Source organism: Galendromus occidentalis, unplaced genomic scaffold (assembly GCF_000255335.2).
Source record: "Galendromus occidentalis unplaced genomic scaffold, Mocc_1.1 scf7180000077484, whole genome shotgun sequence".
Lineage (NCBI taxonomy): Eukaryota > Metazoa > Arthropoda > Arachnida > Mesostigmata > Phytoseiidae > Galendromus > Galendromus occidentalis.
In genome coordinates this window covers 1,936,261-1,958,061 of record NW_003805472.1, presented here as the reverse complement: position 1 = coordinate 1,958,061, position 21,801 = coordinate 1,936,261, and the positions used below count along the sequence as shown (strand labels likewise).

At 53.1% G+C, this 21,801-nt stretch overlaps 1 protein-coding gene across 1 annotated transcript; it reads left to right on the top strand.

Moving 5' to 3' along the window:
* Positions 1-457: 457 nt before the first annotated feature.
* Positions 458-12,047, top strand: LOC100904479 (uncharacterized). Its single transcript, XM_003745686.2, has 8 exons — positions 458-755; positions 6,365-6,483; positions 6,580-6,684; positions 6,784-6,916; positions 10,789-10,922; positions 11,208-11,410; positions 11,534-11,720; positions 11,850-12,047. The coding sequence occupies exons 1-8, from the start codon at positions 695-697 to the stop codon at positions 12,045-12,047; spliced, it is 1,140 nt and encodes a 379-aa protein (XP_003745734.2). The 5' UTR covers positions 458-694.
* Positions 12,048-21,801: the final 9,754 nt, after the last annotated feature.

Here is a 21,801-nt window from a genome sequence, read left to right as displayed (position 1 = left end):
ATAGGATTCGGGTTTCCCGTTGCTCGGGGAAAATTCTGTCGGTGTCGAGACTGAAATCTACAGGCACTGATGGCACCTCTGGTAAGCTCCTCCAGGAAGTGAATTGAGGGTTGAGACTAACCCGGACAATCCAGCCCAGTCCACCCGCTTCCTCATAGAAACGGCCTCATAGAATCGGCAAATCGGGGGCATCGCATCACCGATGCGCATCTCCCGCTGATCTTTCCAGTACGGATCTCTCCCATGAGAGCCCTCCCGTCTCCTTCAATTTCGATGACGACAAACCTCCAGGAATCGAATTTCCAGTGCATTTCTCAGCCAGCAAGAAAGTTGTACGGTGTGCTGTGGGCTCAAAATGCCGTTCTTTTTACGCAGAGTCCATCCTTTATATTTGGGAGCCGGAAGCCCCGCCCACAGCAGTGAGGAAGGGAACCGCGCCGAGTCCGGGGCCAACTTCAGTTCGGTCCTCAAGCTCGAGGGAGAGGTAGATTTCGTCAGAGAAGGATGCGGTGATTTTTCATTGGGAAAAAAAATCGTTGTCCCCTTCGTAGTTCGGTCGAAACGGACACTTAAACAGTGCTATAAGCCTCGTGCGTGGACGTCATTCGTCAAGGATCTTTTGACACCGAGAAGCCGGACATCGCCGATCCGCTCCAGAGTTTAGAGCGGAAGCTTCGGAGCAAGGACTGTGAGGATGCGAATGGAACTCTCAAGGACACTCGTCGTCCTCGCGAGCTGTCTCCAGGCTGTCGTCGGTGAGTCAACAATTTAGCACTTCTACAAATCGTGATCGATGGAGGAGTTCCCTACACGTGACGTCTTGCGGGGAGACACGTGTGAGCGCGAACTCGTCGGTCCATCGTCTCGTTCAATCGTGTCGCACCCGCGCCGAGACGATAGGTTTCACTCGCGCTATCCCAAGCTGTGTCTGAATTCCCCCATCGATCCGATGACTTCCGGGGGTCGATCGGGAGCTATACCGCTGCAAGGTTCCCATTTCCCGGACCGGTCGGCTCGGGGCCGGGCTCCACGATTCTTCCCGGTAGCGGGAAGTCGATCAGCTCACGAAAATGAGTCGAATCCTTCGAGGAGATTCGGGCAGCCTCGTCGAAGGGCTGGAGCTCAAGTACCAGGTGTGGGGAGAGAGGGGGGGGAATTATTATGGCCCAATCATAAACCAAACTATACCACAGAGAAAACTGCCAGCCCTTCACCGCCGTTTCCAGAACCCATGGATGTATCTGTAGACCCTCACTGCAGAGCTGGCGAATTCGGACCTTTCATCAATCCTTGGTTCGCCTATCCGCTATCTGATTCCTTCCGAGAATCTCGCCTGCTCGACCCGGGAAGGAGTTATTGATTCGATCTCGACAAGCAATTATTTTCTCTGCGGGGTGCGATGGTCACCCGCGCTCGGGGCTTCAGATGCAAGAACTGTGAGAGGAGCAAGCCTGCCCACCAGCGGAGATGGAACGTGATAGTTTTAATATGTGCATAGTAAATCCGCAGTCACCATTAACAAGCTCCGGTGAACCTTGAGTCTCTACGTAGACGAATCTCAAGCGCCCAACCGGTCATCATGGCTGACCAGCTGGTGGTCAGTCCGCCGATCCAGCCTGGAGACTCGACGTCGCCGACCCGAGCCCAGTCAGCGGATAAGATCAGAGTCGATCTTGAAAGCCGATGAAGATTAAGCTTTTATGTGCTTTCAGAATTTAAGACTCCTTGCCGAGATAATTCTAATCTGCTTTACCAGCTGCGGACTCAGATCACGCCGTGACAAGACGTTCGTCGGTCGGTCGAGACAAATCTCTAACTGCGAAGTCCTAGGAATACCGTTGTATCCACCGGGCCGCGGGTCGATGAACACTCGGGAGACTCGACTCGGAAGGATGGAAGACTGTTTTCTGGGTGGCTTCCGATTTTCTCACGCTGCCCTTGGTGTGATATTTTTTTCTATCTATCTATATTGTGTCGTCGCCCTCGCGGCGGAGACGTTCGATGTTTATGTAGTGCAGCGGGCTGAAACGTGCTCGCACGTGTCCAGGTAACTTTCCCTCAACCACACCCTGCGACGTGAGCAAGTCCTCAATGAAGCCGCAAACATCTCCACTCTCCAAGCTAGTCGATCGGTGGCCCTGTTGACTTCAGCGAAGCCTCGATCCAAAGAAGTAGGTATTCGGGGAATTCCTAGAGAGCCATCCGAAACATCGTTTCTCGACTTTCCTAACCGCCGCCGGACAATTTATCCGCTCTTGGTCGAGATGAATATTTCATCAGTTTGGATTCTTTTGTTGTCACGGCACAATGGAGACGTGTTTGTGAAATGAGCTGTACAATCGACTCCGTCGATTAGTTCGAGATAATTGAATACGGCTCGACTGCTTAATTGATTCGATCATTGGGTTTCAACGTCGTTATGTTAATCGGCCGGACACGGCACGGGGAAACCCACCGCTGCGAGACAGTAAAGTGTGAGCTTGCGTCTTCCCAGCGATCGTCAAGGGGAACTCCCAGAGAAACCACCTCCGACCTCTGCAATGCGAGAGGATTCTTGCTTAGCGCTCGGATGAATGGAGGAAGAGGAAAAAATACATGCGAAAGTCAAATGTGTTCGCCCGCCGCGGAATGGCGCCGTCGATATGAATACCGAACCCCTGAATACGATCTGCTTTGAGGCGTGCGCGCGCGAAAGCTCGACTCGATCATTGATTTTTGGAAAGGAATTCGACGCGGGGCTCTGTTGTTGTCCCGGTCATGGTTGTTGTTGTTGTTGTCGTATGCACGACAGAGCCGTCTCGTCGTTCGTTGGTTCTTTCGTATGTGTGGGCTGAGATGAATGGTGAAGGGCTGTCAGGACCAGCTGGTTCTTTATTGCGACCGGGCGCGGCTCTGGATACGAGACTACTCGCGCGACCAAGATCGGCTGCCGCCACCACCGCCACCCACGGGCCGCGTTCCTCCGGAAGATCGGGAGGGGGGCGGGGAGCTAGAGGGGAGGGGGGAGGGAAATCCCCATCTCTCTACATTTATGATCCGTGAACAGAGATCTGAGAACCGCAAACCGAGCGCGCGGGAGAGCGAGGGAGAAAGAGCGGCAAAACGACCTACCTTGCCCCTAGTCGGTCGCTAAGCCGTGACATAGAATTCACTCGACGAAGTGCTACTCATGGCTCAGAGGCTCACCTTGATGTTGAGGTGATGTTGCGTTCAACAAGAACAATGACCGAGAAGCCTTGGAACCATTTACAATCTTTCTGACGTTCCTCGAGGAGCCTTCATCATGCTTAAACCTCTCGAGTTTTTATTCGACACGCTCGGTTCGCGCCGAGACTTTCAAGGAGTCAAAGCAGAGTCTGAAGTCTGGCGCAACATGAACACAAGGTCGATGGGGAACCTCCTCGGATTCAGCGTTTGTCCCGTACGGGAGAGAAGGGGGAAAGGGGGAAGCCAAGCCGTGAGTCCCGTACAGCTTTCAGGAAAAGGTGCTGGGAGCGGGTAATCCGCTCTCCGCGGGTACTAAGCGGCCCACCACAAACAAACCAACTTAGAGATGCTCGCAAATAAATTCAGAGCTCACACAAGCGAATGAGATAATTTCGTATCGGATGAGCTTAATGACTGCCGCCGCTCGGGGCCCCCAGCCATAGGTACTTACTAATTGAACGCGGGAAGGACCGGGATCCGACGGGACCGCTTCGGATGAACAGGTAGTCTGACTCACAGTCATCATCGTCGTCGGAGTTGACGAATGACCGCCAGACGAAGCATCAGCCAGATGGACGGACCAAACGAACGGGCATGGCCAGACAGATCGAGGAGGCACTCGGGAGCGAATACAGAGGACAAGCATTTATTCGAGTAAAACTACCGCAGTCGGACCGACGATTGGATGGCTCACCTCATCCGGTCAACAGGCTAACTTTCATTCCGACTCCAATCAACTTGTGTCGGCACGTTCGCTCAGCTGAAGACGACGTATTTCCCTCACCTCGCAAAACTCCGCCATGCTTCTGCATACGCTACTGCAATCGCATACGTTGCCCCATGCGTCGTCGTGGACGGCAGATACGCAAAACTCGTAGCCCAGCGATATGGCAGCGGGCAGTTCTAGCTCAGACCATCTCTCTGTCTGTCCTTCGGCCTGTCTGCATGTACATGCCGCGTACCTGAACAAATAAATGGAGACAGCTGGACAGCTAGCTTTATTCGTGTAGCCAATGTATGCAGCCAAAGAGAGGTTCCGGCATCCCATCATCGTGGATCTTGTCCCAGCTTTCCTCCCATTAAGCCGAGCTACCGGTCGGACAGTAGCTCGTCTCTTTTCAACGGCATCTACGTCTACACGTCGGTCGCCGTATTCCGATGTTCAGTACTGCGACTCTCCCGGAGTTTCCCACCAGGCTCCCCTGATATTCCTCACGGACGCGAACCCAGATTCCGAGGCGTTCCGCTTCCCGTCCAGGATTTGGACTCTTCACCGCTCTTTCCCCGGAAAAATCTGGAGCCTCGTGATTCCTTCGGAATTACTTCCCTTATGATCGGAACGATAGATTTCTACCGACGAAATATCTAGTCAAGAAGTTCCTAGAAGGCTCCGCTCACTTTCCCCGTAGATATGCTGCTGACGTGTCGCATGGGAACTTGCGAACGAGGATGTCGAGCGGATCATATTGGTTCCCGGCCCGTGGACTTAACGACGATCAGCTCGAAACTCGATCGCGCGCCAAGTTCATGGATGGTCGAAGAGAACCAGTGATTTTTCTTCTGATGATTCGAAAGGATTTTCTTCCTTCCCATCATCGGGTTTCATTAGCCTTCAGTCAACAAGCAACCGACGAGAAACGGACACCAATTATTACTCGATAATATCTCTGCGTGTAACCCCCCCATGAGCGAGGAAAACGCGCCCGCACGAGTTGCGTCTCCGGAGGACGTCTCGCCACCGTCAAGAAGAAAAAAATTGATGGACGCCGGCTGCTGACGGCAGAGTTCCCGCCGTCGTCTCCTGTGCGAAGCGTTTAAGATTGCTTCGATTCAACCAGGAAGTCAGCTCGCCCTAATTCTGCGCGACCGCAATTGAAGGCTTGGCGCGAACGTGGCCGAGATAGAGAGCCTTTCAAGGCTTTTCTATCATTCCAATGGCCCTGGGGCGATGGGGAGCTCGTTCGAGATTCGGAGTCAGCCACCACCTCGCTCGTGGGTGGTGGTAGTTGCGCCCTGGGGAACGACGCACGGTGACGACGTCAACAGAGTTAGCTGTTGTCAGTGAAGGGGTGAATACGAACGCCGGAGAAGAACACGGAACTACAACATGTTGGGCTCTGGCAGCAACGACGCGACGTCGAAGGCGGAGGTGGCAGCTTGAATTATTGATGAACGAGCACTCGCGTAAATTACCGAGGGGTTTCGTTGATCGCAACCTGAGAATCGTCATATCGAGAGAGCGTGGGATTAGGGATACGAGCAAGATGTGTAAGTCTGCCACGATCTCCTTCCTGAGAGTGTCGGCAACTCTCAATCAGTTGACCGTGGGCACGACATTCGGTTGTGGCGTGAAACGACGGCACTCCTCCTCCCTCACGCACGAGGCGATCGCATTGCTCATCTGATTGCGTTCGTGCAAGGGACGCATCGTGGGAAGTGGTCAAACTCTCGACGGACCTCTCTCGCTCTATTGTCTTTTGAGGATTATTTGGTCTCAGACAATGAGCAGAATCCTTATTCGATCGCTCTCTGGTTGCGAGTAATGCTCGGTCCGCTCATGCCGGGGAACCGCTCTGCGTTCGAGCCGATGATGTGACTTCTACACTCGAGGGGAACAGGTCAGAGGTTGAGCTTCGAGAACCAAAGGCAATTCTACGGAAGGGCGAAATCATGTAGAGTAGAAGGCTTTTGAGGTTCATCAGGAAGCATCAGTCGAAGGAGCCCTCCTTGCGGCTGTTGGCTCCCCCGAGAGTTCCCTCGTTTAGCGCCGTGTCAGCGAGGGCCGGTAAACAAGTCGAGGGCGAGCGAATTGATCTCGCTCTTGACAGTGTCTATGCGTTCGTCTTGTTTCTCCTTGATCAGGAGCCGTCGCATGATTGGGGCACTTCGATTAATTTTGATTTGGATCAATTTTGAATGACTTCGAAGGATTCCTGGGCTGGAGATCCCTGCCGTATTCTGAAATTCGGGGGCGGATGCTCTCGAGTAACGCTATAGGAAGTAATAGACGGAGCCATTTTGGGCTCTAGACAGAACGATGCACCCTGAGCAATAATGTACGGAAGCCTTCTGCGGGGCGCATGGATCGAGTTGACTTATTAGTTCTAGAATCATACGTCTGGTGCGAATTCTAAAATGATTTTGCTCTCCGCCGCAGGACTCCGGATCACAACGCTGGACGTTCCGTCACTGTTGAGACTCGGTCAACCTACCCAACTGAATTGCTCATACAGCCTCGAAAAGAATGAACGTGTCTACTCGATCAAGTGGTACAAGGTCAGAGTTCATCCGAAGGGGGGGAGGCTCCGTGAAGTCTTCTGACCTCACGAATCATCGAAGCGTCGAATTTCCCTCAAAGCCGATTTCTTCTAGGGAAAGACGGAAATCTACGCATACCTGCCCGACGCTTCGCCTCCGGTCAAGGTCTTCCGTGAGAATGGAGTAGACATAGACGAAGACGCCGCTCTCAACGGGAAGGTGAGGAGAGTTTCTCTCGACGATGCCTCGCATCCGGAAAACGTCGTAGGGCGCGATGGAAACGGCAACTCATCTATATTTCTCCGATGATTTTTTCAGCCGCTACAAACGTATCGGAGCAATCTGGTTCTTCGTTCGACCAATGCCGATTCCGAAGGCCGGTATCGGTGCGAAGTTTCTCTCGAAGGTTCATTCACCACAGAGAAAGCGGAGAAGGTCATGATTGTCTACGGTAGGTCGTTTCCACCTTCGAGCTTTCTCGAGAACTCTCCCTCTGCCTCAGAACTCTCGCAAACGCCACCTTCAGGTCCAGTTCGCCTGGGTGGGAGAAAATTCGTCTGAGGGGACGGGATTCCATCCACGTGCATTAGGTCCCATCTCTACAAGAACTCATCTGAAGCCCCCGCTCTCGAGGGCCGGCAGCTGCCGTTGTCGTCGGCGGCATGTCTGTCTCCCCCTTATTCCTCTCGACCTCCTCTCCGATGATTGTCTGTCTGACTCACTTTGGAGGCGAACAGGGAGAAGTACGTAGGAAAAGGCAAAAGCGCGGGAAAATCGCGTCGAGTAGCGCGCCCCTCCGGACGGTCGCTTGGTCGGTTCTCCAGGCTGCTTCTCCATAAACACAGCGGTCGTAAACTTCATCTTGACGCTGGCTCGCTCACTCCGTCCCTCCGTCCGTTCGTCTCCCTCCCTCCCTCCCTTCTTTTCTCCTGTTCTATCTCCGACTTTCGCCCCTCTTCTCCTTCTTGTGCTTGAAGCAGCTTTTGCTTCTTGCGATTCCATTCAGTATTCCCCAGTCGTGTTCTACTTGTTTAGTACACAGTTGCTCGTCCACAGCCCCTTCTTGCCTCAACGCTACTTCTGCGTTCAGTCGCCGTCGTCGACGTTCTCAACAACAAAAAGTGTTTTAGCCCGGAGGGTAGTCCTGGACGAAAAACGCCTCTGTCGAAAAACGTGCCCTCCGTCACAAGCCACGGATCGGAGCTCCGAGGGCTCGCTCCGAATAGGACCACAGCGCGAACGAACTACCGGCAAATTTTCGACCCACTACGCGCGCGGTTTTCATTCTTCGAGAGTTCGCTCTGTCGTCCCCCTCATGGGCTCCCTATTCTGGTCGTAGACTTGGTTTGATCTTCGGATCGACGGGAGAGCAAACCACTCCCGACTGCCGTAGATCGGGAGCCCACAATTTCTTCACGGTCTCATTAAACGGTCGACCACGGTCCGTTCCGAACGTCGCGTCGGCGTGATCTGCTGAAGGGGCTGTGGAAGGGAAATCGCTTCCCATCTCCATAGTGACTCAATAAATAGTTGCGATGGATCAGTTCTGCGTCAATACTGCGGAACAATGATTCGTAAACGATACTGCCAGCAATGAGCCTCCATGTCGATCGACGGAGTGGGAAAGGTCCTGACGAGGACACTTAGATGACCCTAATTGGCGAAATAAGAGTTGTGCGGCCTCGAACGAGGGGAGCAATTTCAATATCTCGATGGAGTTTTCGAGGGAGTCGATATGGCCCGCTCGACAGCGACTATGTCGACGACCACGACGAATGTAGTGGGGAACTTTATGGCGAAATATAAGTTGGACTCTTCTCTTTATTCCGCCCCCGCCCCCTCCCCCCGCGTTTTCTCCCCGCTCGTCCCCAATCTTGACACTTCATCTCCTCCGTGTCTTCGAGAGATGAGCTGCGGACGACCGCGAAGTCGGCGACAACGACGGAATTCACCGGACGGATTCGACTGTTCGGCTCTTGATCCAATAGCAATTGGGGTGTAACGTGATGACCCTCAGATAGCGGGATGCACTCGATCGACTCCCGAAAAGAACTGTGAACCGATTTGATGATTCGATTTCTTTTTCGTTGTGCAAATATATGCCTTCGTGTCGGGCTCTCGTTCCACAGATGGCGCGAGCCTCGAGCGAAGCGTTTCGCGTAATGTCGATCCCTCGTCCCCCTCCCACCGAGCGTGTTCCATCAATCTTCCGATCGATGGGATGCCCAGACCGGTCGTCCCGAACGCTGGAGTCTATTTCGCGAAACAATGTGTCCGAAACGTACATAGCCGGTCCGCGCGGATTTTCGAAATTCTGTGTCCGAACAGAAGAGACAGTTTCGGAGAAGCGGACGCTGCAAACTCGATGCATGTTCCGAATACCTGCTCCGAGTACGTTGCCGGGTCTCCAAGGCGAGGCTGAAACCGGAGGCGCCGCGGCCCTCGTCGAGGGCGACGGGACGATTGTTTTCCGACTTCCCGAGAGATAAATCTCGTCGGTGGACGAGGGGCCGATGTCTGGGAGTTCGCGCTCGGGACTCGAACGCTGATTGAGATAGAAGCGTCTTTAGCGACTGAGATAGTGGATAGAGGCAACTTCTTCTGGGTCCTCCGCATCTACATCGAAAAGCCCCTTTGAAGAAACGAAACTTCTTGTCCAGATCGTAGCCCTCTGAATTGACAGGCAGACGAAGCGATGAGTGAAAAAAAGCTCGACAGTCGAGTGCCGGCGATGAGGAACGGCCACGAAAATAAGGAAAGCAGTCGTGAAGGAGTCGTTCTTCAGAAGTCAGCGGTGACGGAAGTTTATCTCCGCTTCATGAGACATCGCTGAAGAAACGTCTTCACCAATAGAATCTCTCCCGAATCTTTCCCGACTTTATTCCCGAGCTCCGTTCTCTGGTTTTCTTCTGCGAAAATCGACCATCCTATCGGTACACCTGAGAATCCAGAATCCTACGGTTCCTCCAGTTTAGACTCATCTGCTTTCAATCTGCACATTTGACTTCTAACGATTCCCATATCCCACCGCCACGACATGGGGACCGACAAGAGCGAAGAACGCTGGTCGACGGACGGTCAGTCTCCCGGTCCGAGAACGATTGACAGCGTGAGACGCGGGAGACAGCCAGGAAGATAGCGTGAGAGTGAAAGATAGCACACCCTAAAAACGGAAAAGACACTTTTTGATAAATGAACATCCACCGACGTCGCTCCACTGTTGTTTTTCGTCTTTGTTCACCGACTGCACGGTGGAAGAAGGGGGACGGAAGGACAGAGGAGACAACTCAACGGTCAGGGAACAGCACTTACATCAGATGGGGCTTGGTGGTAGTTCCGAGGATGAGATGAGAGAAAAAACCCGCAGTTCACTCCACTCTCATCCCTCAGCCCCTTTTCCTCCCCTTCCCCCTGGGGAGCACCTTGTTTCTGATCTCATCCTCCGTGTCAGATCAAGCATCTGTGTCATTCAATGGTCTTTGTGTGCCTGCCGTCGTCGACAGCGCAGCCCTCATTGTCGTTCAAGTGCAGCGAAAGTTTTATACTCGAGAGTCTAACGTCGAAAAAGAGATACTCCGTCCCATTAGATTAGGTGGCGGTGTCGGGAAACGAAAACGCACACTGGGTCCACCATCTATCAGAAATGGCCGCAGCGAGGAGGAGCCAAACGAGGCAATGCTTATGGGCTTCGGAGGGCCGAGAGGAAGAACGAGACTCTACCTCGGAGCTTTGAACGATGGACTGTTCGCTCCTTGAGACCGTCTGTTTCACATCGAACGCTCGCGCCCATCTTATCCCGCTTCTGATCGGATGTATTTGACTGAAGCACCTCACGAAATTTATACCGAGGCTCCAAAAAATATGATTGTCTTCCGAGAGTCGCTGCGAGACAAGATCTTCCCGGCTTCCGTCTGGAACTCCCTCCTTTTCCCGGAGCATCCGAGCATTGCTGTCGAGGGGAGCTACATGTAGGAGTCCAAGAACCGTCGAAGCGCATATCGCGATCCTGCGCTCGAAAATGGATCTCGATTTCCGATTTTAAAATATTAGAAATTATATCCCCCCTCCCCCCTGGGATGACTTTCGCATCCAAGACTCGAGCTGTGGAGTGAAATCCGTGGAGGACCTTCGGAGCGTGTTCCGCAGATGGAGGACGATCAGAGTCGAACCAAAGCAGCGTGATAACGTTCGACGTACAGAGGGGCTAGTCAGGCGAAGCGAGCTGCGATGTTTGAAATGTCCCGATAAATAGGTAGATACATACACGGCGCTCGAGAGGTGTTACGTGTTGTGTTCTAAACCCACCGTTGCATGCCTGCCCAGATGTTCCTGCCGATGGACCGACCATATCGAACTTGAAGTCCGGCTACGGATCTCGAGACCTTGTGCGCGCAACCTGTTCGTATGGACCCTCCCGGCCCGACGCCACCCTTGAGTGGCACATCAACCATATGGCGGTAAGTCACGCAGCGAAGGCTCTCAAGTAACTCTCGGGCGGCATTTCGCTTCCCTTTCTTGATTTCGGCAGGAGCAGCATCTCTATTCCGCTCAATTGTTGTACGGTGGGTGGGGATCCTTACCTCGACTTGGGTCATTTTCACCCAATCTCCCATTTGATTGACGTTTCCCGGAGCTTGAATGAAGCCAATTCACCTCAGAGGAAAATTTGGGGAATCGCAGATGGTGCTGTCGAGAGGTGGCGCTGTCGCAATAAATTCACTAGTCCACTCGACTACATTCAGGTGATTCCCGGCCAGAAGGGACGTCGGCTCGAGGAGAACACCGAAATGTTTTCCGATGGTCGCTCGAGAGTTCAGACCGAGCTGAGCTTCAATACTTCGCAAACGGATTTTATCGGAACAAACAACTCTCTCAAGCTGTCGTGCACCTCCCGCCTGAATATCGCGTACAACATCTCGAGCGAAGAAATCGTCGTCCGGAGAAGGTATGTGGGTGGCAAGAGAGCTCTCTCTCCAGTCCGAACCGAGGTCGAGTCAGACTCGCGACCGGGAATGCCTCTCGGTCTTTCAATCCCTCGGATTATTTGAAACTCGGGAGTCGGTTACAGTTTCAACCGGAGCTTCTCATTCGGCGTTCATCGAGCCGGTCCTCGGAAAGCATCGTCGTCAATTGGCCCGAAGGTGGAGTCGAAACCTAACAAGGGAAATCTGAACGAAAACAACAAGCTCACACTCACCTGCTGGTCGGAGGGTGGCGCAGTGCAGAGTCTCAAGTGGTATCGCAACGACAAAGAGGTTCGTGTTCCCTTTTCTCAGCAGAGGCTCGCGATTGCATCGATACAGACAAAAGCTTGCAGTACGGCTCATGATGACAGCCTTGCTCCTCGCGTCCGCTCATTCGATTGCTTGAATCCATGCTCTCAGGTGGATCCCAAGTACATTTTGGATTTGAGTAATGCTGAGAAACCCCACGCGGAAACCGTTATGAACATCCGGATGACAGAAGAGATCATTCAAACGAAAACGGAGACCCGTTTCAAGTGCGTCGCCACTTACCTGTCACAGCAAGAGAACACGACCACGGTCGAGCTGCCTCTGATAGCCAGTCTATACTGTGAGTAGATTCCTGTCTCCTCCCGCACCTCCGTCTGATCCTCTCCTCTGTTGTGGAGGGCCGAACACGGCATGTGGATGCGTGTGATTCTCGAGCGAAGAATCGCTCGGCCCAAACCGAAGTCTTCTGCTCGGAGTCGGATACGGTCGGAAGCGACTTCGAGCTGTCGCGTCGATTTTCTAACCCGATAAAAACTTCCAGCACGAGGATTCCACGTGTTTTCTTCGTCGCTAAGCACCCAAATATCATCGCTGACGGTTGCTCACTACGGATTCCAGCTGCTTCTCATTCGATCCTTATGGCAGATCTTCTCGAATTGATATCTCACTGCCGATCATAGATTTTGATCGGAGGGCTGCTTTCTGTCAAATCTATCGTCTTCGATTCGCGTTGGCGCCGAAGAACGATCCTGTGACGAGGAAATTATTATTTTTCCCGTATCAGCCCATGGCCGGCTGAGCGAGCGTCAGTAAGAGCGAGGAACGTGAACAACGCGGGTGTGTTATCGAAGGAGGGGCGAAGAAGCACATTCGATATTCGAACAAAAGTGTCAAAGATTTCGTCGCAAAAGATCTTGGAGAATCTCGTACCGGAAACAACACCGACTACCGACCTGCTGGTCCGCGCTCGGAGAGTCCTCCGGAGTTCATCGGCAGCAGCGAAGAGCAGCAGGAGAGAATTGCCATCGACTGTTAAGTGCGGTTCCAGTTGCGAGCTACGAAGCGCACAGGTTTACACGGTGGTCGATCAGACAAAGTTATCGGAAATATTTTCCCTTGTTTTTTCTTTCGATGTCCTACGACGTTCCGGCCTCGGAGTGCCGAGTGCGAAGCTGCACTTGAGCGCTGGGGAAAATTCCGGGGAAGCATAGGAGAAAGCAGAATCGAGAGGAACTCCTGCTAAGGTTCAGTGAGAACTGCCTCCGAATCAAGTGGAAGTCGGAAAGCTGTTTCGGTGAATCAAAGCTTCTTTTCCTATGACCAGCATCGAATGGTAGGTATTTGGCTGCATTCGTAATGAGCCCTGTTTCCGAACAAAGTCAAGCTTAATCAGACGTCATCGGGTGCGGATCCGAAATTTCGCATCGGGGGTAGAGGTGGAACGGGTCTCGGGAACGATTCCACAGGAAGAAACGTACCATTCCGGGGTCTTTACCTACTAATGAGATGATCGAGGTTCGCTAGAAGAGGAGTATCTCCCGAGAGCTGGATTCGCCGCTGAAATCTATATCCCCTCGGAGGGGAACGGAGTCGGGGAAAAGTCAGGAATCAGACCTTCGGAGGGAATGGCCCTTCCATGGATAGAATGAAAATTAATGAAAAGTTACCACATTCTCAGCGATATACTTCCTGAGTTTTGTTCGCATTCATAGCCAGTGAGCTGTCCGCTCGAGAGCGCGTATCATGTAAATACGGTGTATTATACCTTTGAATGTTTTATCGCAAGCCGGTCGTGTAGCGCTTTTGAATATTGAGCCGTGTTTCTGCAAGGACTTCTGAGCCGATCGGTCGCTCCTTGCGGAGGTCGTTCGGACGGTTCGTATCCAGCGAATGTCTCACTACGAGCGATTTCAGAATAAAAGTGTGGAGCAACGTCCGCTTCGAATATATCCGTCTCGTGTCATCCTTCTCCTCCGTGGTCTTCCAACCGATTGAATTGTTCGGGAAAATACATCTGATTCCCATCCTATAGATTCTCCATTTGCTTCCGGTATTTAAATTATCTGTCTGCTCCATCACCTTTGTAGTGGACGGCTCGTTTACTACCTGTGCCTAAGAAGCATCTGTGCGACGAGGACGAAAAATGATGGGATACGACGTCGCGAGAAGCGTCCACTCTTTCCCAAAAAACGAAAACGGCTACAAGGCCTGCTCTCAGCGAGCTATACCAGCGTGTCGAGCCTGACGTCCCGTATGAGAGCTTACGGATGTTGAAGCGAGCTAGCCACAGGGATTACCTGTGATGGGAGAGCAGCTCGAATACCCGGGTTTCGGGGGATCGTCGAGATCCGCAATTGACCCAGAGCTCCTCGATTGACGCGAAAATAAACAATTCGACGCTATATCCGCCCTGGGATGTTCGCCTTATCTCCGTTCAGAGATTCGAGTCACAGCCAGGGGTCGATTGTTGCACTCGCAAGTGTTTCCGTAAGCGAGCGAGGTACGTCCCGTGTTCGCAAATTAATCCCGCAATAGAACGCAGGAGTTTTTCCCGGACTCGTGAACACAGAAAAAGCGCAGGTGTTTTCGATTCGAGAACTTATGCTTTTGGAAAGAAATACCGGACTTTCCTCCCCAGCGTTCTCGAAGCGCTCGCCCACGTCCGCTGATCGATTTCGTCTCGACCAAGCCTCGTCGTTGCGTCGACGAGCAAGAAGAAAACGTTTACGCCTAATTGTTTGAAGCGATTTATTTCAATGGAGGTGATTGCACTCATTTGACTTCATGAAGAGCCAAAGTGAACACTCGACGGCGACGACGAGCACGACGTCTCTTCCCGTGGTCCTTGGCGCGGTGCAAATGGGGAGAAGCGGGGAGACGACCCCATTCAAGTGAGCGGGAGCCGAGCAGCGAAAGCCGGCAGCGGAGGAGATGTTGGTTGAACAACACCAACATTACACTGGGGAACCGGCGCCTAAACTCGCTTACTGCCGGCCGACCCCGTCCACTCCCCCCCCCCCCTCCCTAGTCTGGGGCGGACTCCATGGCAGGCCCACGAAGACGGCTCCTCTCAACACAAACACAGATGGCTTTGCGGGCGAGCAAGCGCTCGAACAAGCTCAGACTGCGGACGGCGCGACGGGCCTTCCGCTTCTTCTCTTCTGTCCTCTCGGCTGCTGCTATTACGGATGATACCGAGAGAGTGCGCGAGAAAATCTTCCCCCCGTTGGGCTTTGAGAGAGTTGACTCCATTCAAAACGTCTCACTCACTTACTTACAAATGGAGAACATCGTGTCGGCGGCGGCGACGTCTCCGAGCCTCCCCGTGGTAGACATGCATTGCGTTGCCGTCGCAAACGAAAGAATGGAAGGCATCACCAAACACGACAACAACCAAACAACTTCCCTTAGCGAGTCCCGCTGCGATCGAATGGGTATATGAACATACCGGGTCGTAAATTCGACCGATGACGTCCTCTCCATTCTGATACCGATCTTTCCGGCCCTTCGATCAAGGATCGTCATGAGCTAAACACGTCATGAGTTGAGCGGAGAGACTCACCGAATACCGCAGGGTGATCCAAGATCCCTGTTCTGTGCAGTCAACGGTGAACGTCTGGAAGGATCGAACGGTGAATCTGAATCGGGATTCTCCTGTCGAGTCGCATTACTTCTCAAGTTTCTGACCTCCTCCCGTCGCCGTTTGTGTGGGGCGAGAAGTATGCTCCGACTCCGGGGAGACTGGAAGCGTGAAATGATTGTCAGCAAGGGTGACGGCAACGGCGGCGGCCTCCCTCGATTCCCTCGTTTCGTCTTTCGTCTAATATTTTCTATCCGGCTGAAATCGAAAGAATTCGCCAAAACGGAAATAAAGCGTTCTGAAGCCGAGTATTTTTCCTCCTCAACGGCCCGATGCGTAACTCTTATTTCCTATCAGGAGTCTTCGTTGTTCTGTGAGGGGCGGGAAAATCTTTGGCCACCTCAAGTTCTTTTCCCCTCTCCGTTCTCCGATTTCGTAGACCAGTGTTCGTTCGACGAGCTCCGAAGTGAGCGCTTTTCGGCGAAGAGGTTAGCGAGCGAACGCCTCACTTCAAAAAGCAGGAAAAGAACGGAAAAGCTACGAGGCGGATCAACATTGGAAATCGACCTCGCCAACGTTGAGAACGTTCTCCCGTACTTTTCGGCGGGAGTCGGTAGTCGAAGTGTCGTGAGGATTCCTCCCCGATTCAGAGAGCGAATCACCACGAGGACTACGTGAGAATCTCTCCAAATCAATGTGCGAATTGATGGAAGGGAATTCCTTTCGCTCGGACAGAATAATTTTCTTTATGGACGCAGGCCCCCAGATGGAAATCCCGAAGTTGTCTCCGCGAGAAGGCTCGCTGATCCCTACATCCGTGGCCCGTTTCATTCGCTTGAAATTCGCCCAGGGGACGGCGATACGATGGCCGTTGATCCCTCGGACGTACCCATCGCGGAAGGCCGGACTCAGGACTGTGAGCTCTGAAAACTCTTCACTGAGGAGATTTTTTGAGGCAAACGATTGTGAATCAAGGTGGACTTCGTCTGCGCGTCTCGATCGGCAAGGGTGCCGGTGGTGGGGTGGCCGCGAGAGATTTTTTCCGCTTTATCGATAAGACCCGCTTCCGCAGACCGACTCCAACCCCTCATTACTCCACAGATATCCTTTCCGTTCTCATTCTCGATCGCGCGACTCTGATGCTCGTGCGAGCCGCCAGTGCGCGAGGGCTGCGGAGACGAGCCCGATCCAAGTTCCTACGATTACATGCAGGAGGACAATGTCCCGATAACGATGAACTTGCTATTCTTGGGTGTGGAATCGCTATACGCACAATGTTTGAGGAAATTCCACCGGCCTTGTGCTCCTTTGATTATATCTTCATCCACGTGTTTGCGGGGAATTAATTTGAGATTGAACTCTCCTCCAGCACGTGGCCTGAGAACGTGACTGCGGTCTGCGCGAACGGAGAAGCTCTCAAACCAAATTAAAATCAAAATTTCGTAACTCAATTCTGAATGGGGAGGCTAGCCTAACAATAAATTATCTACACGCTTCCGGATATAGCGCGATGGGACAGGAACGCATGGAAGAAGGGGCAAATTCTCGAAGCGTTATCAGCACTGGAATAAAATGAGAGATGGTGACCCAGTCATGCCTATTCCGAATACGCATCATAATGGAAGGAAACGACACTGTTTGACAGACAAATTTTTCGGGCTGAACCACACAGCCAAGGTTTAACGTGCCGGGTACTGTTATTCACATTGCTTCCGAGGACGGATCCATAGTGCAAATGTACCCAGGAGGATCAAGGCCGAGTACCTGCGTTTCCGTAAGGAATATTTTTCCGGCAGCAGGGATCGAACCCACACCGCCTCCCGCGCGAGCGGCGTCCTTGCGGCATTTCACGAAGTGAAACGCACCTTTGCACGAGTAGTGACAAACGCGCTAAGCACTCGACCACCCGTCGGTACTGTTTGACGGACAGGGAGAATCTTTTGATCTAACGAGCCGCAAAGTCTCTGGGAGCGGCGCAGAGGAATCAGGAAGGACTCTCCGAATGTATGTTGCTTCAAAGCGGGAAACGAGGTTGGGCATCCCTCTGCGCTTGTCGTCGTTGCCGTCTGATCCTCATGCGGTCCGTGTTAGAGGTGAGGGAGGTTGGCTCCCCCCTTTTTCCCTGATCTAGTTCAACAGAATCTTCGGTTAGGCAATCAGTGAAACACTGCGCGAGAGTTTTGATAGATAGAAAGATTGAGTGAGCGAGCTGCGGATGGCGACGAACCAGGGCTGCTAGTCGACGTGCCGCGCGGAAGGCGGAACCAGTTCATGAAACGACGGAGGAGTTCTCCGTCGTATTGGAATCAGAGAGAAATCGGCAAACGCGGCGCTCGAGAAACTCGTTTGTATTGATCTTTGCGTTAGAAGGTCTTTCGTTGTTCCTTCGACTTGGCGAGCAAGCTTGAGAAGGCTCTCCTTGGTCGACGTCGTCCTCGTCGCTGCTGACTGACTGACTGGCTAGCTCGACCGACCGGTCGTCGGTCTGTCGTTCCACCCGCTATCCAGCTCCCATCTAAGTTGCGTGGTCCCTCCGATTCCTCCGCCGCGCCCGCTTCTGATCGGACCGGGCAAGGGTCCACTTGGTAGAAATCGATGAAAATCGCCGAGGTCGACGAGGATGGGCCGGCCGACCGGCGGAGCGACCCGCCAGCCGTCGGGGAACGGGCACTCAATTCATATGTACGCCGGGAAGGCGTCGCTCCAGACCGAAACACGCGGCTCAATTCCTCGCTGTTTGGGCTCGATTCTGGGTCGCGCAAGAGGCCTCGACCCTCCATTTCGGCGACAGTTGCGTGTATGCTGGAGCAATCGGAATCATCACTCGGAGAGTGGGAGGTTCTCTGGTCGAGCTCGCCCGTTAAGACGACTTGCCTGTCTGCATCCGACAGATTTTTTTCGCGCTTTCCCTTTTCCCGTCCCATCCCACGCAGGAGAGCCTACGCAGGAAGTCCCGGCGCTCCGCCGGCCTCTGCTCCTCCTCGGCAGGAAATTCAATTTAAAGACGTATTCTCCGGTTTGGCTGTCTGACTGACTGACTGGTGAGTGCGCAAGAAAGCCTTCTCACTGAAGGAGGCATAAGATCCGCGAATCGTTTGCTGAAGTTCGCTCACTCGCTTTCGGTGTCACGGCTCAATCTCAATAGCCGGAGCCTCCACGTACCGTGCCGCAGTCACAATACGCTTCATTTGAGTCTGACTCGCTTCATTGCTACTCCGCTCGGCGTCATTGCTTGCTAGAACAAATTCATCTTGTCCTCTCAGAGCTCCTAACATTCAAGTATTCTCGTCTCGGAGAGAAAAACCGAGAGGCGAGGGGCTCGGAAAACGGTGATGAGGATCTGCAGGGAAAAGTGGCCGGAATCTTCGGAGAGCTGAATATCGCACTGCGCAACAAAAGTGGCCTCGGATGGCTCGGAAAGCGAAGAAGAAAGCCCGGAAGATGCTCTTTCTCTATCGAAACTTCTTTTACTACATATTATGATACGTATCCATCCTACCTGGCTGACGTAACCCTCGCTCTTGCCGCGTGAGTGAACGACCAGAAGAGTGTAAATATCGCTCTGAAAGTCTGCGCGATCTTCTTCCGCCGGCGTCGTTCTCGAGGACTTCGCCAGCGGGTAAATTCCTCCGCTGGCTGAGATCGGAATCACAGGTTCTGCGACAGAAAGGCGGAATCAGAAGAAAACAGCTGGAGCCCCGAGCAAGGAAAGATCTATTCGCCAAGACTAGGTACTAGGTATTTCGATTGTCGGCCGGAGAAGGAAAACTCTTAGGACCCGACGAGAATCTCAGATTATGCAAAAGAGGATGACAACGGAGCTAGAATAACAACTCCTCTAATGACGGATGACACTTCGCTCGTGGAGCAAGTTGAACAGCGAGTTCCGATGATAAATGAATGAAGGCTTCACCCTCTATTGGACCATTTTCTGTCGGTCCCGTGGGTCCGCTCGCTACTGGTACATTGTACTCGTTCCATCATTGGCCTGAAGATTTAATAGTTGGACTGAGACAGCGGGCTTACACCCTCGCAGGAACACGCTTCCGAGCCGTCTGCGAGCACCGTGGAGCCGCACGAGTCCCGCGATTGATTTACACGATTCAGTGGGAGAAAAATTCCAAAGGAAGGTCTCCCGTGCGAGAGGGGACGCGAGGAAGTCTATTTTGGCTATGGAAGCCTGTCTTCGACGTATGCAACTTCCCGCGAAGGGAAGGTGCTACTCCTCGGCGGATTGAGGTGAACATTAACACGGGAGGAACCTTGCGACCTCCGCCGATACAACTGCAACCAATGGGATTACACGACGGATCAGCTTCGGATGAGGACGCGCAGGGATAAGGCGGAGGGCGCATTGCACGGTCAAGCTAAATTGACTTGAGCTGACAGCGATGCTGTGCCAAGTCGCCCGAGTTCGACGCGGACGCTTTGAGGTCACGGTTTTTACTTCTCCTCGAGCTTCATTGGGCTACCCGATGATCGCTCTCTATCGTCTCGATCCTCTGCGACGCCAAAGCGACCGTACCGTCGGGAAGGAAATATATTCTGAGGCCTTGAGCTCACCGAGCTGAACGCGCTCGGACACGTGTGGGATGGATGCTCTGCGAATTAGGATAGACAACAAGAGAACATCTAACGCAAGGTTGGGGAAACATTATCCCACGCAACGAGGAGCATGCGAGTAATTGATTGCATCTGACGTCGATACGCGGAGGGCGTTTTTTTACGTAGTAGTTGTTCCCCATTCCAATCGACACCTTGAAGAGGGGCGTAAACTCGTTCGAAGCGTTGCAGCAGCGTTTGTCCGATCGCTCGAGTGAGTTCGGAGCGGAATTTCCTCGTCGGGATTGACTCCTGATCTGGCGGCTTTGTTTTGTGCTCCCAGCTGTGGAGCGAACGAGCCTCTCGCGAGATTCTCCGGAGTTTTCTCCTCGTCCAGTTTCCGATGAGGTGAACAAATAGAATTAAAAAGGGCGATGCCACGTTCGAGTTTATCGGTGCTCGCTCATCAGTCCTGAATGGTCGGTCCTATCTTCGGAAGGAAAATTCGACTTCAGACGCGAAATCGAAGCTTTGCGGCTCGGGGAAATCCTCGGGGCCGAAGAGACTCGCTCGAAAAAGGCTGCTACTTGTACGAGAAAGAGCGGACAGTATGTCGGGGATCTCTGTGTGTCCGAGGAGGAGACGGGGCAGTGAAGACGGGGGTTTGTTTAAGATGGGTTCCCTTCGCGCATCATTGGGTCGGCTCCTGTTACCGCAAACAGATGGGTCTTTCCCCGAGGTCTCAGACCCATACACACAGCCAAACAAGCGAGCGACCGTCTGGTTGGCTAGCTCACGGTTAACCCGAGCCGAACACACAAACGAAGAAAAACAAGAGGTGAGCCCCACCGCAAGCGAAGTCCGGTTCTGTCGAGATTTTCTCGAGATCCACGAAATCGCAGAGCCGATAGACAGGTCTCATTATCTAACGTCCCGTGTCGTGACGGATCTGCGGTCCTGAGAGGCGGACGGGGTGAGTTGACAGAGCCTCCGAGGAGATTGAACGGAAAACATAAATAGCCGCAATGCAGCAACGGATGTTTATTCTCTCGGCGACAATGTCCGAGTTTTATTGAATTTCATAATGCGGCCGAAGATGCTCCCGAGCGTCGTTAGCGGTGCGGTCAGGCTTGAGTGCACTCTTCATTGTTCTGATGATGGTTCTATATTGGAACGCTTCGTAGCGAATAATGCCCGCAGGCGTTTGGTCCCGCGCGGATTGCTGAAGCCACAGCTCTGCGGATTTCACTGGTCGGTTCGGGACCCGCGTCGCTGACGACGATCCATCAAGAATGTTGAACATGCCACGATTAATCCTTTGAAGTTTTTCCCAGTGCACGACAGCTCGCTCGCTCAGTGCGTACCGATTCACAGGGAAAGAGAACGGGTAGACCTATTTTGATCCCAGTGCCCTGCCGTCGCATGCCCGATAGGAAATGGCTCGGGTACATCATGCCCACCATCCGGAGCGACGATCACAGCGAGGCTCAAACGTAAACGCCTCTGTTCACATGGTCCCCTCATCGTCGGGTAAAAGCATTCTGGTGCCGAGAGGACTCGCTAAGAAGTTCGAGAGTTTACTCCGGGTCGACCCCGAGGGTGCGCTGCATCGTGGTGGTCTTAGATTGGGATTTATTTGTTGCCTTCTTTTGCTCTCACGCAGGAGCAGATGCGAAAACACACAACAAAGACACAGCGGCGCTTCTCGAGGGACAGTTTGGGCGGTACGACTTCCGAGCCGAGTGTTCCATAACCGGATCTTGATTCCGTCGCTGCGTGCGCTGCTGGTATCAGTCGGAGGGATCACGCTCTCAGTGCTGCTGCCGCAGTCGTTCGGCTAAATGAACAGGCGCGAATCATCGTATTAAGATTCCTCTAGGTCCTTGAGGACCCAGTTCACAAGAAGATTCGGAGCTCGAGGGCATTCCGGGATTGTCGTCTATCTGCCTGGCTGAGGTCCTCAAGTCGCGCCGACCAATG

Bases quoted from the DNA above. Each gene is read 5' to 3' on its own strand.
- LOC100904479 (XM_003745686.2), top strand. From the start codon at position 695: ATGCGAATGGAACTCTCAAGGACACTCGTCGTCCTCGCGAGCTGTCTC. The intron at 756-6,364 runs GTGAGTCAACAA...TCTCCGCCGCAG, and splicing joins CTGTCTCCAGGCTGTCGTCG to GACTCCGGATCACAACGCTG. The intron at 11,721-11,849 runs GTTCGTGTTCCC...CCATGCTCTCAG, and splicing joins GGTATCGCAACGACAAAGAG to GTGGATCCCAAGTACATTTT.